Below are 18,291 nucleotides of genomic sequence, written 5' to 3'. Positions count from 1 at the left end.
ATGTCTTCCATCGGTTACAGAAAAATTTCAACTCCGATCCATTGAATATTGCCTCTCTTCTATTCTCTTCATTTGTTCTTTCTAGTATTGCATTAGGTGTGTATTTGATCATAACTTGAGCCAAGATCAAGAGTTGGACACTTAACCAACTGAGCCACTCAGGTGCTCCTTAAGCACATATTCAATGTCACTAGCAAATACCCTCAACGTAAAAGCCAACTTCAGTACTTTAGGTACCTAAGTTCCCATCTTCACACTCAGTCCTTGACCTATGTATTTTCTCTCTTAATAGCTTTCAATGGGAATGTTGGTGTGTGCATGTACTTTACCATGTTGCTGGAGAGCCAACTTAATCCTCAAAACAGCTCTCTCATAGTATTATTTTTTTAATTTTTTTTAATGTTTTATTTATTTCTAGGAGAGAGAGAGCGTGAGCAGGGGAGGGTCAGAGAGAGAGGGAATCACAGACTCTGAAACAGGCTCCAGGCTCTGAGCTGGCAGTCAGCATAGAGCCCGACGCGGGGCTCAAACCCACGAACCACGAGATCATGACCTAAGTGAAAGTCGTACACTTAACCGACTAAGCCACCCAGGCGCCCCAGTATTATTATTTTTTTTAATGTTTATTTTTAAGAGAGACAGAGTGTGAGTGGGGGAAGGGCAGAGAGAGAGGGAGACCCAGAATCTAAAACAGGCTCAAGGCTCTGAGCTGTCAGCACAGAGCCCCACACAGGATTCAAACTCATGAACTGCCAGATCATGACCTGAGCCGAAGTTGGATGCTTAACCAGCTGAGCCACCCAGGTGCTCCTCTCATAGGTATAATTGCTCTCATCTCCCATATCATAAAAACATATGACATTGTGAAAGATGATATAATGTAGTAGAAACACATGAGTTTTGAAGCTGACCAACCAGGATTGAATTTTTACTCTTCACTTAGCTGTATAATTTTGGGCAACTTACTTAACCTCTTCAAACCTCGGTTTATCCATGTCATAGTATTCTTCATGGTGTTATTGGGGGCATTAATGAGAAATGCATTAAGTACCTAGACCTGAATAAATGAAATCTGCTGTTATCATGGTTCTAACTGTTGGTCAAGAGTCAATAACTTGCCCAAGGTCACTCAACTAGTGCACTGCAGGGCTGAGATTTAGTCTTAGGTCTGTGGTTCTAAAGCCTATATTTCTTTATCTTGTTTAAACAGTATTCACAGAGGAAAAAAAGAAAAATAATTCACAGATCTTTCATACATTTATCTGGTATTCTATCTAGTCTACACATATTTATTTATCTAGTAAAAATTTTTTTGTTTGTTTTCTTTTTGAGAGAGAGAGAGAGAGAGAGAGCACAAGCAGGAAGGAGCAGAGAGAGAGACACTGAATCTGAAGCAGGCTCCAGGCTCTGAGCTGTCAGCACAGAGCCCAATGTGGGGCTCAAACTCATTACTTGAGCCAAAGTCAAACACTTAACAGACTGAGCCACCCAGTGGCCCTGATCTATACATATTTAAATGGCTAGTTTCTTTGGTGAATAGAAAAAGAGTTTCAACACTTGATCTCACATATTGCTAACTAGATTTTGATTCCCTCAAGAGCAATTTGTACTTAGTGTAATACTTAGATACTCAGGCTTTACAATAAGGAAGACCTGGATTTGTGTCCTAGCTTCTCAACCTCTAGGAGCCACAGTTCCTGGTCTGTTAAATGGAAATAATATTAACTTCCTAATAGGAATATTTTGAAGGTAAGATAAAAGAAAATGCTACATTTAGAAAAAAAGGTCTAAAACATGGTAAATGCTCTCAAATAGTAGCTATTGTTAACCCCAAAGGCAGAGACTAGTTTCTACACTTATTTGTTCTTCTCAATAGTTCAATCAACCAATAATTAGTGTCTGTGCACTAAAGAAACTGTATGGCAATCCACCTGTTTGATACTAAACAGGACATTAAATTAAAAGGACCTTAAATTTGATCCCTTACAGCCAGAAGCTTATTAAGATAAGCCATTCTCTTATGGCCGGTATAAGCAGAGAAAGTCTCTATTTCTGCTTTGGAAGATAATTTCCTCTTTCCCACAAGGAAGAAAAAAATTCAAGAAAAAAAACCCCATTTCCTTTTCAATGGCTTATAAAGACTAATTGCTCAAGCTCATGATATAAAGAGATAAATCTATGGAAGGATTCACCCTCTCTAATAATCAGGAAAAAATACATAAATAAAATTCAGACTATAATTACCTCCTTCTTTTGTTCTTCCCCAGCCGCTTATAAAACACTTTGTGTTTCGGTCCAGTTTTTGGAAAACATCAAAAGGTAGACAAATAGGCTGAATATAGTCGTTATACTTCACAGCTTTTTTTAAATGAAAAAGCGCAATATCGTTTACATAAGTTTCCAAATTGAAGTCTGGATGGATAATGATTGCTTTAACTTTTATCCTTTTGGAGTATGGGTGACCTCCATGTATGTTATTAGTTCCGATCACAGCTCTCCACATTAAAGGATCTCTGAAAGAGAATAAATGTTGTTATAAACATGTTTATTTTTTTCAATCTTTGTTTATTTTTGAGGCAGAGAGAGACAGCATAAGCAGGGGAGGGGCAGAGAGAGAGGGAGACACAGAATCCGAAGCAGGCTCCAGGCTCTGAGCTGTCAGCACAGAGTCCGAAGCGGGGCTTGAACTCACGGGTGGTGAGATCATGACCTGAGCCGCAGTCAGATGCTTAACCAACTGAACCACCCAGGCACCCTATAAACATGTTTATTAAGTAAGTATTCTTAATCTCCCACTAGTTTTTGTTTTTCTCGGGTTAATCAGAAGAATTGAATCTTACTTTCATGTACGTCAAGTCACATCAAATAAAAGCCAAAATATCATGATGTAGGGAAGGAGAAAAAGATCAATGGGACAGAGGCTCCAAAAAACAGATTTAAGGACATGAGACTTTAATATATGATTAAGGTAGCACTTCTTAACCAGTGGACAAAAGAATGAATTATTCTATAAATGGTACTGGGACACCTAGCTAAACTAACTAGTTTGAAAAGTGAAATAAAATTAAATCTCTGAAAAACATTAAAATAAACTCAAAATGGATTAAATATTTAAATGCAAAAATATTTTTTCAATGCAGAAATCTTTTAAATAGCGTCTTCATTTCTTTTAGAGATATAGAAAGTGGTATGTGTGAGATTTGCTTCCAGATAATTTAAGGGGGAGGAGTTGGTGAGGATAAAGATGAAATAAGATCAGGTATGAATCGATAGCTTGAAGCTGGGTGCTAGGTATATGGAATTCACTAAAATATCCCTTCTACTTTTGTAAAGTTTTGCAATTTTAGAATGAAACATTTGGATATTAAATTAGCATGAGAAGTATAAAAAATGAGAAAGAAAATGTAGATGAATACACAGCATTGATAGGAAAAAGGACTTGATCAAGCATGATACTAAATATATAAAACAGGATGTACTTACGGATTTTGAGAATCTTAAAAAAAAAAAGAACAAGTAAAAAACCAACCCAAAAAATCTTCTGTAGGTCAAAATCAACAATTAAAACCCTAAGCATTTAATAGTTGTTACATCTGGAATTGGACTGGGAAGGAGGGCCTTTTACTTTGTAAACTTTTGTTTACAAATGGTGAAATTCCTTTTATCCTTCAAATTGGCAAAGTGCGTGTGTGTGTGTGTGTGTGTGTGTGTGTGTTTGTGTGTGTGTGTGTGTATAATGCTCAGGATAAACAAAAGTCACAAAAACAAAGGACCTCTTATTTATGTGGAAAGTATAAACAGATGGGTACTTTGCCAGCGGTATCAATAGCCTATAAAAGGTTGCATTGTATTTTATTCTGCAATTCTACTTCCTAGAATTTCTCCCAAGGAAATAGAAGATATTTAGCTATCTTAAAAGTGGATTAGGTAACCTCTAGAAAGTTTACCAAAAAATTTTGAAGCCCAAGTTGTATTTTGTGTAAAAAGAAATCATTGCTTTAAGCTACTCTGAAATAATGATCTTTCTTTTCTTTTCCAAACTTACTCAATTTATATTCCTTACTTCAAATTATATTCAGACCATAAGATTACAAAACAGGCTGTAGGGGGCGCTTAGGCGGTTCAGTTGGTTGAGCATCCAACTCTTGATTTTGACTCAGGTCATGATCTCAGGGTCATAGAATTGAGTCCCACATCAGGCTCTGTACTGAGCATGGAGTCTGCTTGAGATTCATTCACTCTCTCTTTTTCTCTCTCTCCCTTCCCCCCCCTTTACTTCCCCCTGCTTTTCCTTGCTCTCAAAGAATAATAGTAAAAAAAAAAAAGAAAAAAAACCCAGGCTGTATACACTGAACACTGTAAAACATTGCTGAAATTAAAGAAGAGATGAATAAATAGAAAGAGAACCTGTGTCCACGGATTGGAAGACTTAATATTGTTAAGATGACAATAACTACCCAAAGAAATCTATAGATTCAATGCAATCCCTATAAAAATCCCAATGATTTTTTTGAAGAAATAGAAAAGCCCATCCTAAAGCCCTACAGAATGTCAAGGGATCCCCAAGTAGCCAAAATAATCTTGAAAAAGAAGACTCTAGTTGGAGGACTCCAATTTCCAGACTTCAAAACTACTGCAAAGCTACAGTAGTCAAAATAGTGTAGTGCGGGCAGATACACACACACCAAATGAAAAGAATAGAAAGCCCAGAAATACACCTTTGCATATGGGCTCAACTGCTTTTCAACAAAAGTATCAAGACAATTCAGTGGGGGGAAAGGACAGGTTTTTTCAACAAATTTTGCTGGCAAAATTATATTGTACATGCAAAAGAATGAAGTTGGACACTTACCTTACATCACATGCAAAAATTAACCCAAAATAAAGGCCTACATATAAAAGTAAAACAAAAAACTCTTAATGAACACAATGGAGAAAACTTTCATGTTATTGGATTTGGCAGTGATTTCTTGGATATGACACGTAAAACACAGGTAACCAAAACTTAATCAGTTGGACATCTTCAAAATTAAAAACTTTTGTGCATCAAAGGACATTATCAATAGAGTGAAAAGACAAGCCACAGAATGAGAGACAATATTTACAAATTATATCTTTGATAAGGGATTAATATCAAGAATATAAAAAAAAAAACTTCCTACAGCTCAGCAAAAATCCCAATTAAAAAATGGGCAAAGGATTTGAATAGATGTTTCTTCAGCAAAGATCTACACATGGGTAATAAGTACACGGAAAGGTGGTCAACATCACTTGAGAGTGATCACTTCTCATTCAAGAAAATGTAAATCAAAGTCATAGTGAGGGGCGCCTGGGTGGCTCAGTCAGTTAAGTATCTGACTCTTGACTTTAGCTCAGGTCATGATCTCAGGATTGTGAGACTGAGCCCCAAGTTGGGCTGCATACTGGATGTGGAGCCTGCTTGGGATTCTCCCTTCCTCCCTTCCTCCTCCTCTCCCTCCCTCCCTCTCTCTCTCTCTTATCCTTTACCCCTGTCCCCCTCCCCCGCTCTTGCACTGAGAAAAAAACAAAAACAACAGCCACAGTGAGATATACTTCACACGCATTAGGATAGTTATTATAGTAGTAGTGTAAGTGTTAAGTAGTGTCAGTGATGAGCTAGGCATACGGAGACTGATATTCTGAATCGATTTCTAATCAGTGTGGAGTATTGGAAGACAAGAAACAAATTGAAGAGATATTATGCAGAGAGAGCTAACTCTGGGTAATGGAGCTGTTAGTGATGGTGTTATCTGAAAGAACAGAGAAGGCACAGGGTTGTAGAGGAAAGTTTTTTTTTTTAATTTTTTAAATGTGTTTTACTTATTTCTGAGAGAGAGAGAGAGAGAGAGAGCGTGAGCAGGGGAGGGTCAGAGAGAGAGGAAGATACAGAATCCAAAGCAGGTTCCAGGCTCTGAGCTAGATGTCAGCACAGAGCCCGATGCAGGGCTTGAACCCACGAACCGTGAGATCATGACCTGAGCCAAAGTCGGACACTCAACCGACTGAGCCACCCAGGCGCCCCGAGCAAAGATTTTTTAAATTCATTTTCGAACTTGTGAGGACGGCAATCCAGTAGAAATGTGTAATAGGGAGCTGGAAATGTGGCTCACCTGGGGAGACTTGGAAGTGTCCAGTACATGGCGACTGCTGAAGCAAGTAGATGAGACATTCTAGCAAAGAGTACAGATGATAAGGCAAAAGGATAACAAGTGGAACTCTAGAAATATTGCCCTTTAGACGGTGACAAAGACTTGTCAAGGAAAAGGAGGAAAAAGATGGTGACTTAGAAATCGTTTCAGGAGTCTGTGACTCCCTCTCTCTCTGACCCTCCCCTGCTCACGCTGTCTCTCTCTCTCTCTCTCCTAGAAATAAATAAATATATTAAAAAAAAAAAGAAATCGTTTCAAGGAGAGCGGCGGTCAACTTTGCCACAAGTTATAAAGATCAAATAGGAGGGGCGCCTGGGTGGCTCAGTCAGTTAAGCGTCCAACTCTTGGTTTGGGCTCAGGTCACGATCTCACAGTTCATGAGTTTGAGGCCCATGTCAGACTCTGTGCTGACAGTGCAGAGCCTGCTTGAGACTCTCTCCCTCTCTATGCCCCTCCCCTGCTTGCACACACTCTCCCTCTCTCTCAAAAATAAATAAATAAACTTTTTAAAAAATCAAATAGGATGGGGACTAAGAAGAGGTCGTTAGATTTGGCATGGAGGGCGATCCTGAATAGTGTATTTGGCCACAGAACTCAGACTGCAATTGGGATTTTATGCGTCAATGCAGAGGAAGCAAAACGGGGTCACTCAGGGAGTCTAACAGTGACGGGAAGAACAGAAACAGGTTGGGTTCCTTGGTAGGTTGCTTAGGTTTTTACATAACGGTGGAGTGACCCACACATGTGTGAGCACTATAGGGAAGAAACCAGAGAGAGGTTGAAAAATACTAAAGAAACCCTGAGGCATAATGAAAAGGCACAGGTCTGAGAACTGGCTTGAAATCAGGGGGCTGCTACTTAACAGCAGTGTGAGCTCGAGCCAGTTACCAAATCTCCCTGCTCTCTGGATTCCTTACCTGTAAAACAGAAATAATAATAGCTATCTCAGAGGGTTACTGGGAGGGATTGTTTTTTAAACACAGAATTATATTCAATATCCTTAGACAGTACGTAATCTCAGAGCAAGTCTTTTATCAATGGTTGTTTTAAGGAGGAATAAGGGATAATTGATGGTGCAAGGTAAATAAGGAGGAAGTGGAATAAAAAGTGGCAAAGTCAGTCCTCTGACAGGAGGGCGCTCTGAAAAACAGAGACCACGCCTCAGTGACGTCTGCACCCCCAGCCCCCAGCCCAGCCCCTAGCATATAACCTATATCCAGTAAATGTTGAGTGCAGAAGTAAAACCATCAATGAGATTTAGTCTTGAGATATGTTAAGTGGAATATGAACACTATCTTCAAATCATTGGAAGAGGAACTGGGTTCAGTATATCTGGCTTCAGAAAGCAGATAAAAAACCAAGACCCTTATTTTAACGTAAGAAAAGGTGTCTAAGAATTAGAGCTGGCCAAAAAAAGAAATGAGATTCTTCCCAAGGTAGCAGTCCATCATCATAAGAGATGTTTCGAGGAGAGAGCCATATGGTATGTAGTTATGGTTACATGTGTGGGTTTTCATTCTGACAAATCTGGATTTGATCCCTCATTTTGTTGCTCTAGCCGTGAGCAAGGTCCTTAACGCTTAAGCCTCAGGGTCTTCCTACAGCAAAGGATGGTTGTAAACAGTAGTAAAATTAAGTAAGAAAAAAATGCCTGTTATTTTTTCGGCAATAATTATTTCAGACTCAACAGCCCCTTACTTCAATATTGTAAGAAGGATTCAGATACAGGACGGAGGATTGAACCAGACCTTTAAAATGCCTCTTTGAACTCTAAGATTCTATGACAATACAACAAAGCTATATTATTTGACCAAGGTCATATATCTGGTAGGTTTTGGAAACTTTCTTAAAGCCTCTGCACCAGAAGACTAGGCTACAGGTGTCCTCGGTCTAAACTCACTATTCTTCCTACTGTGTCAAAGGACTAGACCAGTAAAAAGAACAATGTTAGAAGTCGGCAGGCAAGAAAAGCTTTTCCAAGAATCTTTGAACCATACCAAGCAGGTTTTTCCTCCCTTGATTCAAGGTCTAAATGCTGTTGAAAAGCAGTTTTTAAAGGTAGCATGTTAAAAACAGTTGTAAAGCACTCGCCTTTGAAAGTACAGAATTGATTCTAACTGTGACGCTTTTTTTCTAGATCTCCACCCTTGGCTTATACCTTAGTACCTTACTATTTTTCTGCCTCTGTTCCTCAAAAGGCCAATTTATGGAACTGAAATGCATGTTTCAAAAATTGAGTAGACAGGGGCGCTTGGCTGGCTTAGTTGTTCTCAGGGTCATGAGTTCAAGCCCCACGGTGGGCAGAGAGGTTACTTTTTAAAAATTAGTATACAGACTAAAACCTTATGTACCCCATCAGGCCAGTTGCCCTCAACCGAATTTTGAATTTATTAGTTCCTCTTAAAGACTTTTCATTCTTCTCTCTTGGAGAATAATTTCTCTTATAAATTAAAGACTAAAGGGAGACTGTATGACAGGTACCATCATTTCCCAGAAGATTTTTCTTAGAGCTTCATATTAAATGGTTATGAGGGTCATGAAGTTCTATTCTAACTGTGGTAAATCCTATTTCTCTAAGACTGACATCAACCATAGAATCAATAAACATTTATTATGTCTTCTCTAAAGTAGGCCAAGACCTATATTAGTCCGAAGAATACAAAATAAAACATGTAGCTCTTGGTTAAAAACAACAACAACAACAACAAAAAACTCCTGATCCAATCATGAGAAAGACAAACACATGGTTACAATATAATTGTAAAACCTAAAAGAAAATTGTCAGTATTTAAGGCAAAGTCTGACAAATTCCAACCCATAGTCCAAATCTGACCTGTTTCCTATTTTTGTATAGCCCGTGAACAAAGAATGTCTTTTATACTTCTAGATAGTTGGGACCCTCCCCCAATAGTATTTTGTGAAACTTCAGTGTTCATAAATATTTATCGGATCACAGCACACTTACTCAGTTGTATTGTCTGTGGCTACTTTGGTTCTATAGCGACAGAGTTGAGTAGCTGTGACAGAGTCCTTAAAACTTTTACTACCTTGGCAGAAAGTGTGTTGACCTCTGGTTTATAGGATTCACATCAACAAATATTCAGTGTGCTAAGCGTAAAGCATCATGGCTATTTGTAAACACACAGCTTAACTGAACATGGCTGAAATCAAATGGTCCTCTGTTATTTTAAAATATTCCCTAAGAGGGGGCGCCTGGGTGGCTCAGTCGGTTGGGCATCAGACTTCCGCTCAGGGCATGATCTCACACTCACGGTTCAAGCCAGGTGCTGGGCTCTGTGCTGACAGCTCTGAGCTTGTAGCCTGCTTTGGATTCTGTCTCCCTCTCTCTCTGCCCCTCCCCACCTCTCTCTCCTCCCAAAATAATATATTTTTTTAAAAAACATAGTTTAAAATATTCCCTAAGAGAATTTTTAAAAATAGGAATTGTGTTTTGAATACATACCTAATGTCCTTAGTGCAGTGGGCAGCTGTGAGGACCCACTTACTTTTCACTAAGCTTCCCCCACATACATGAGCAAGGATGTTGCCAGATTGGATCTGCAGGCTGACTAGCCATGGCCATGCACCAATTTGAGCTTCTGTGCCCCCTATAATGCGAGACCCTTTCAAGGCATCTGCAAGTGGTGCTGTTCCACATTCTAAAAATAAAAATCATATATTATTTGGACTGAACATCTAATAATATGCATTACTTCCTAATCTTAACACATTAAACGTTTAAATTCCTATTTAAAAGATGGATACAGCAAGCTGGACCCCTAAGTCATGCCCATCTTTTGGAAAAAAAAAATCTTAAAGGAGAGTTAAGACAAACATGCCTTAATCGATCACTTACAAATAGGCATTAAATCGACACGATTCATTAATTTTAAAACCCTATTCCTCAAAAATATAAAATACTGAGACTGGGTTCTTTGACCAGGTATCACATTGTTCCTTGTGCAAAATGGCAATTAAAGAGCCTGGGACTGGTAAATCACGGGCTACAGATTATAATACTTACCATTTAACTTGTTAGGTTAATTTTTCTCAAGGGTAGTATGAAAAGGTCACCTACGGGCCCTTTCAACTCTGAATCCACTAAATTATTAATCATTAAGGTGGGAATGGCAAACCTTAATGTTTTGAGGAGCGTACACAGATGTGCTACATAAGCGTATGGCCTTTTTGCTACGACGACTACTACCCCGTCATGCCTGGACTGCTTAGGTCTGTACATTTTAAAGGCTGTTGGAACAGCAGAAAGGGAGGGACCCAAATCCAAACACTACAGAAGTGGGGAAAATGCACGGGACACTGTCCAAAAAGAAGAATGAACGGATACTGCCCTCTCGGTCTGCTGCTCCCTCCTGCAGGGCCTGGTGTGCCCTCCGCCTCGCTCGTGGGACCCCCGGCCACCCCGGTGCAGCCGCCTTCTCCCACCAGGGGCCGCGCCCAGGCCTTTCGGAGAGCGAGGAGTATCCTGTGGACCGGAGAGCGCAGCCCACAAACAGCAGCGCGGCGCTCAGGAGCCCCAGCCCCATTTTGGAACTCCCGGTGCACAAGATGGCGGCAGGCACGTCCTGCCTGCCTGGGCCGTGGGCCGCGGCCGAGGAGACCGGTGGGCAGGTGGTCCGTGGACTAGGAGACCGGACGGGGGTGGGGTGCTCAGGGGGGCCGCGGCCTAAGAGATGAGGTGGGGTGCGCAGGCGCTGCACGGGGTCGGGGTGGGGGGAGGGCGGTGCGCCGACGGTCCGCGGCCTAGGAGACCGCGGTGTGTGTCGGTGGCCGCAGTCTTGGAGACTGGGTGCGTGGGCACGCGGAGTGGAGGCCCAGGCACACTGGGCAGGCCAGGGGCGTGGGGGCAGGAAGCCCGTGAAGCTGGTGCAGTGGCCCAGATGGGGCTGTTCCCGTTGGCGGCCCACTCACCTGAGGAATGCTGCCCTCAACCGGATATGAGCGTTCATTCACTGGCTAGATCCTCTGCGTTCTTCCAGTACAGTTGGGCCCCTGTTGTGGGAGGGGAGGTGCGGGGTCCCGGGGCATTGCTAGCTCAGACTTGTAGGGCCCAGAAGGCTTCCAGAAGTCAGGGCAGCTAAACTGAGGCACGGAAGCTGGGGAGGGGAGACGGAAAGCAGAAGATAGCAAGTGCAGAGGTTGGGATCTGAGGTAGTATAGCCACCAGGGAACCCAATTTCTGTGATACAAATCGATTTCATTGTTTTGTAGTAGTTTGCCTTCAAGTGATCACCTCAGGGTGAGCCGATAAAATCAAATTGCAGGACCACTAAAGTTAAGGACAAAGACTACCCGATGGTAACTGCTCGCTGGCTCTCTCTTTCTCTCACTCACTTCAGTCTGAAGGCTGAAAGGTGCATTATTCCTGGCCCCTATCAGAACCCCTGAGATGCCTTTTGACATTCCAAACATTGTGGGGAGAGGGCAAGATAAGTGGCACCAATTAATTGATCCACTGAACAAGTAGGTATTAACCTCACATTATGTACCCGTACTGAAAAACTGAAATAAATATCACATCCCTGGAGAGGTGTTAAGACCGTCCCTCTGACCCAGAGAACTTTGTAACTTGGCTAGCAGAGAAAATCACCTGGGGAACAAAGAAATAAACCATGACACTCAAACCTAATACAAATTCATACACAAGGGATTGGTGTGGGCTGTGGCAGTCTGGGAAGGCCCCTGAGGAGGGGGATGTGAGCTGGGCCTCGACTGAGGGGGAAGATCAAGAAGAGGAAGGAGATGTAGTAACGACCGGCTAGGCTAACCGTACAGAATAAACAAAGGCATGAACATATATCCATGCATGTTTCCCAAGAGAAACAGAACCAAAAGGGTATTTAGAGAGAATATATTTATTATGGAACTTGGCTCACTCAATTAAGGAGCCTGAGAAATCCCACAATATGTCATCCACAAGTTAGAGAACTTGGAAGACCAATGGCATCAGTCAGTCCAAACCCAAGGGGGTGAGAACCAGGAGCTCTGTTGTGGGAGAGCAGGAGAGAAGATGTCCCAAGTCAAAGTGAAAAGGAGAATTTACCCTTCCTCCGCCTTTTTGTTCTATTTGGGCTCTCAGTGGATTGGATTGAATGGCTACATTGGTGAGGGCAGATCTTTATGGAGTCTACCGATTTAATACTAATCTCGTCCAGAAACACTCTCACGGACACACCCAGAAATACTGTTTTACTAGCTCTCTGGGCATCCCTTAGTCTAGTCAAGTTGATACATCAAATTAACCATCACAATAATGATAATGTAAGTGTGTGTGTAATTTTATTACTGTTTTTACTGTTTTCTATCATCTTACAAACGAGAGAAGCCATGCCTTAAAATTGTTGATCAGGATATGTAAGAGAAAAATTAAGTTAAAGGCTTCTTCATGCTTTTGTCTTTGATTTTTGTTTGGAATCCAGAATCAACATGTATGGCCCTTCTTCCCTTTAGCCGTCATTTAATACAGTTTTTGGATATGCAGTAGTCAGCCTGGAGCTTGCCTCCTACTTAAGGGTAAAGGCATTGATTGCTCAGCAGAACTGAAGAGAAACTTTTCAGTGTGCAAAGGAAGCTGGGGAAGAGGGAGGAAAGAAGCACGCAGCCCAATAACATGGCAGAAGGCCAGGCCTGAGCCTAAAAGAGATCTAGGAGAGTTTCACTGTGGTGGGTTGACCCAGGGTCTTTAAGGACACTGATGATTTAATGTTTGGTTTTAAATTGTTTTCTTGTTGCTCTCTTGAGTTGTGCTGAAGGCTGCTTCTCTTAATCCCACACTGTCAGTAACAAGGGAACAGTGTGGGCTGTGGTTAGTCTAGGAGGTAGGTCACCCGGTGAAGAATTAAAGTAGGGGTCAGTAAAAGGACAGCCACCTTGCTCATATCATCTTTCTGAGGTCGTCATGGTTGGCAGCATTAAATCAAAAGAGGTATTGGGGCTTACAGGTGGTGACGCATGGGAAAGGGAACAGATCAGGGCTGTGCTGAAATCCAGGGGGGTAGGAGGTGGGCCATATTGGAGTGAAACAAGTTGCAGCATGAACTGACCCAGAGGCAGACAGGAAACAAACTTTCTGTTCTCCGAGTATCTTGGTGGAAAGTGATAATTAAAGGAGAGAAACACAGGGTATATTTCTGTGTATGGGGGGGATGTGATCAGACAGAGTATGGCTTTGAAAGCAGGTCAAATGACAGGTCTTGGTATGACAGTTAACAGGGATTCAACACATTCTTCTACATCTTCTGATCAAAACCAGGTGCATGTAGCCAAGTTACGAAAGGGCAATGAAAAATGCAGTGGGGCCAGCAAAGGTCCTACACCTGAGTTTCCTCTGCATTTTCTAGATTTTCACTCTTCTGTAACCATCACTTCCTTTCTTTGTGGGATCCCTCCCATCAGCAGACAGAGGTAGGCAGCTTCCCAAATGACCTCCAATACGCTGTCTCCTGGTAGTCACAGCCTTGTTTAATCACCACCACCACCGCCCCTCCCCCACCGCCTATAGGGTTAGCTGGATTTAGTGACATGTTTCTAGCCAATAGAAAGTGGCAGAGGGAATGGGCCATCCTTTCCAAGATTAGGTGATAGAAAGACTGTGACTTGTTCTTGACATTCTCTCTACCTATTGTGCTCTGAGGGAGGCTGGCTGCCGTGTTGTGAGTTGCTCTGTGGAGTGGCTCCCAGCAGTAGCCAGTGAGGAACGGAAGTCCTCGATTTGATGGCCCAGGAAGAACCAAATCCTACCATGCCCCGTGAGTGGGCTGGGAAGCAGATCTCCCCCTGGTCAACCTTCAGAGGAGAGCACTCAGGCTAATGCCACAATTGCAACCTCATCAGAGATCTTAAGCCAGAGGCACTCTACCAAGCCACACTCAAGATTCGTGCCCCCACAGAAGCCGTGAGACTGTTTTCTAGTGTTTTAAGGCACTGAGATTTTGGAATAATTTGTTATGCAGAGGCAGAGAATACATCTTATTTCTCCTACTTTTTTTTTTAATGTTTTACCTGTCCTTAGGAAGAATATGTGTGTGTTTTTAAATGTTTTATTTATTTTTGAGAGAGATAGAGAGACAGCGTGAGCAGGGGAGGGCGAGAGAGGGAGACAGAATCCAAAGACAGGCTCCAGGCTCTGAGCTAGCTGTCAGCACAGAGCCTGACACAGGGCTCGAACCCACAAACCACGAGATCAAACCCACAAACCTGAGCTGAAGTCAGACACTTAACCGACTGAGCCACCCACGTGCCCCTAAAGAAGAATATTTATAGTACAGTTTATGTACAGTTTAAAGAATAACAATACAAGGATACCTACTTAAGAAAAAACGTTATTGTTACTTTTGAATCTGCTGTGTATCCCTCCCTGTGCTTAATAACCACATATGTCTAGTGGTTACCATACTGGGCAGCAACGTTATAGAATATTTACATAACTGCAGAGTTCCTTTGGACAGCTCTGCTCTATACGGTATGTTTAGTTTTGCATGTTTTTGAACTTCATGTAAGTTGAATCATACAGTGAGTTTTCTTTTGCGGCTATCTTTTATTCGTATTAGTTTCTTGACTTTCATTCATGTGGTTATCTACAATTGTAATTCATTTATTTTACATACACCTACTGTGAATATGATACAATGTATTTATTTACTTTGGAATCCATTATTGATGGACATTTGAATTGTTTCCAGATTTTTGCTATTACAGCTACTACTGTTATGGGTATGAGCATGAGTTTCTCTGGACTGTATGCCAGGTTGAATTGCTGAGTCATAGAGAATACACACCATTACCTTCTCTAAGCAAAGTCAAATTGTTTTCCAAAATGTTGTAACAATATACTCCAACTAGCAACATAAAAAATGTTCCCATTGTTCGTATCAGCACCAAGTCTCTAATTTTCTACCAGTCTTGTGGGTACGAATTGAGAACTCATGGCTTCAATCTGCATTTTCCTGATTTTGAATGAGTTTGAGTATTTGAATATGTTTTCATATATTTAAGAGACATTCAGTAATTACCTCACATTAAGTGCCTACTTAGGTCTTTTATTTGTTTGTCTTATTGATTTCATTAACTGGAAGCCTTTAACCTTTTCATTGTCTCCATAGTTTGCCTGTTCCAGAATGTGACATAATTGGAAGCATACAGTATGCAGCCTTTTCAGATTGGCTTCTTTCACTTAGAAATATGCATTTAATGTTCCTCCATGTATTTTCATGGCTTGATAGCTCATTTCTATCAAGTGCTGAATAGTCTTCTGTTATCCGGATGTACCACAGTTTACCCTTTCACCTACTGAAGGACATCTTGATTGCTTCCAAGTTTTGGCAATTATGAAGAAAGCTGCTATAAACATCCCTGTGTAGGTTTTTGTGTGAACATAAGTTTTCAACTCATTTGGGTAAATACTAAGGAGTGCAATTGCTGGATCATATGATAAAAGTTTGCTTAGTTTTGTAAGGAACTGCCAAACCATCTTCCAAAGTGGCCGTACTGTTTTGTATTCCCACCTACAATGGATGGAGTCGCTCCACACCCTTGTTATTATTTGGTGTCATCAGTATTCTGGATTTGAGCCATTCTAATAGGTGTGCAGTGGTGTCTTGTTTTAATTTGCATTTCCCTGATGGCATATTATGTGAAACATCTTTTCATAGGTTTATCTGCCATCTGTATATCTTCTTTGGTGAAATGTCTATTAAGGTCTTTGGCCTTCTTTTTTGATTGGGTGGTTTTTATTATTGAATTTTAAGAGTTCTTTGTATATTTTGGATAACATTCCTTTATCAGCTATGTCTTTTGCAAATACAGCTGATCCTGGAACAGTGCAGGGGCTAGGGGTGCTGATCTCCTGCACAGTCAAAAATCTGCGTTTTACTTTTGACTACCCCCAAATTTAACTACTAATAGACTGCTGTTGACGGGAAGCCTTACTGGCAACATAAATAGTTGTTAAACACATATTTTGTATGTTATATATAATATATATTGTATGTTCTATATGTAATGTATATATACTGTATTCTTACACTAAAGTAAGCTAAAGAAAAAATGTTATTAAGAAAATCGTAAGGAAGAGAAAATACATTTATAATACTCTACTATATTTATCTAGACTGTAAGTTTACATCATTGATTTACAAGGCGAATCATCTGTCAGTACCTATATCAATACCGTACTATATGACACAAAACACAGTAGATGTTACACATATTCCTGACACTAATCATCAACAATGAAAATAGAATGTGAAAAATGCATATTTACTTATAGGTATAATGATTCATTCATTAATAACAAAGAAGCAGCAATATGATTGCTTTATGATAGCCTAGAATAATCAATAAGATTGCCTCACAGTAGCCTTGCCTGCACACCAACGAATTAATCACTATAAAAAATTTTTTGGCGTACAGTATCACAGTAATAATCATCACACAGGATCAGAAATACTGTTACGGTTTTAAAAAACCACGTACCTGTGATGATAGGCTGATGTGAAATTTCTCCAGTTACAGGAGAGAAACATGCTGTACAATAATACAATTCTTTGAAACCAAAGGTATAAAACAGTAAGAAAACTAACACATTATTAATTTTAAATATGCCTGCGTAAGGACAGGCTGTCTGCTTCTGTACAAGCCTTGTGCATGATGTTCCCCATGATGGACACTTAGGCGATGATGACGATGACCCGAAATGTCTCATGAGTTCTGCATGAAGACACTGACGTACATACACAACACACAAGTTTGTTTACTGGACAACATGGCGGATGATTGTTTACTATTCATTAAGTGGAGATAGCTTATCATAAAGTTCTTCATTCCCCCCACCGCCACCCCGTCTTCATTTTGACTAGGCTGACGAGGAGGGGCTGGTCCTGCTGTCTCCGCGTGGGAGGGACAGCAGGAGAGGCAGGTGCATGTGGTGTAACTTTCTGGAAATACATCGTAATTTCTGTCTTTTTCGCTTTTTCATTTCCCTAAAGATGGTTCCATACGCTACCAATCCTTCTTCCACCGTTTGCTTTAGTTTCAGTGCCCATGTCTGACAAGGGTCCCATCATAAAAGGAGTCAAAAGCAGTCTTGAATAATCAGAACCCTTCTGTCAGATTATTTAATGTCCATTTGTTTCCTGGCACTGCTTCTACATCTTCTCACTGTCTGGCACCGGTTCAGACGCACTCACCTCCGTCGAGTTGTCTTCAGCTAATTCCTCTGCAGTGGTATCTTAAATCCTCTGGGTATCCTCTGGTGTCTGTTAGCTCTTAAATTTCTCCAAAATCCATATCTTGAAACCCTTCACCCCCTACCTTTCTCGCTATATCCATAATCTCTTTCATGATTTGATTGGCTCTGTTGTAAATCCTGTGTCTGACATCTGGGCACAGTTTTCTCCGACAGCAAAGTATTGTTTCGTGCTTCGTGGCTTTCATGGCTTTTTCTATAACAACAATGGCATCTTCAAAGGTGTAATCCTTCGAGGCTTTCATGATGCTCTCTCTGTCAGGGTTCTCTTCCACAGTGTTGACAGTCCTTTCATAGAGCACAGTGTATAATGAGCCTTAAAGGTTCGTATCCCCTGATCTAGAGGCTGAATGAGAGACATTGCCTTTGGGGACAGGTAGATCACTTCGATGCCTTCAGTATTGAACTCATGAGGGGCATTGTCCGATATCAAAAGAACTTTATTTTTTTTTTTAATTTTTTTTTAATGTTTTATTTATTTCTAGGAGAGAGAGAGACAGCGTGAGCAGGGGAGGGTCAGAGAGAGAGGGAGTCACAGACTGAAACAGGCTCCAGGCTCTGAGCTGGCAGCCAGCACAGAGCCTGACGCGGGGCCCGAACCCACGAACCGCGAGATCATGACCTAAGCGAAAGTCGGACGCTTAACCGACTAAGCCACCCAGGCGCCCCTCAAAAGAACTTTAAAAGGCACTGTCTTACTGGCAAGGTACTTCCTTACTTGAAGGACACAAGCATTCCAGAAAAAGGTTCTTGTCCAGGCTTTCTTGTGTGATCAAAAGACAGGCAGCTGGTGTTTATCTTTTCCCTTTAAGCTGGGGGGTTAATAGCATTATAGATAAGGGCAGTTCTGATCAGAAA

At 41.1% G+C, this 18,291-nt stretch overlaps 1 protein-coding gene across 1 annotated transcript in view; it reads right to left on the bottom strand.

Annotated features, from left to right (window-relative positions):
• The window catches only part of TMPRSS12 (transmembrane serine protease 12), a 29,144-nt gene extending 11,466 nt beyond the window's left edge, over nt 1–17,678 (bottom strand). Inside the window, exons 1-4 of the mRNA XM_039241339.1 lie at nt 17,499–17,678; nt 10,519–11,074; nt 9,634–9,829; nt 2,245–2,513 (exon numbers count right to left, since the gene is read on the bottom strand). Of these exons, the coding sequence (XP_039097270.1) occupies nt 2,245–2,513; nt 9,634–9,829; nt 10,519–11,074; nt 17,499–17,678 (1,201 nt within the window). The remainder of the gene's footprint in view (nt 1–2,244; nt 2,514–9,633; nt 9,830–10,518; nt 11,075–17,498) is intronic.
• Between the last annotated feature and the right edge of the window lie 613 nt (nt 17,679–18,291).

Source organism: Hyaena hyaena, unplaced genomic scaffold (assembly GCF_003009895.1).
Source record: "Hyaena hyaena isolate Hyena2069 unplaced genomic scaffold, ASM300989v1 scaffold_192, whole genome shotgun sequence".
Classification (NCBI taxonomy): domain Eukaryota; kingdom Metazoa; phylum Chordata; class Mammalia; order Carnivora; family Hyaenidae; genus Hyaena; species Hyaena hyaena.
The sequence above is the reverse complement of the archived record's forward strand: the minus strand, read 5'-3'. Positions and strand labels throughout refer to the sequence as shown.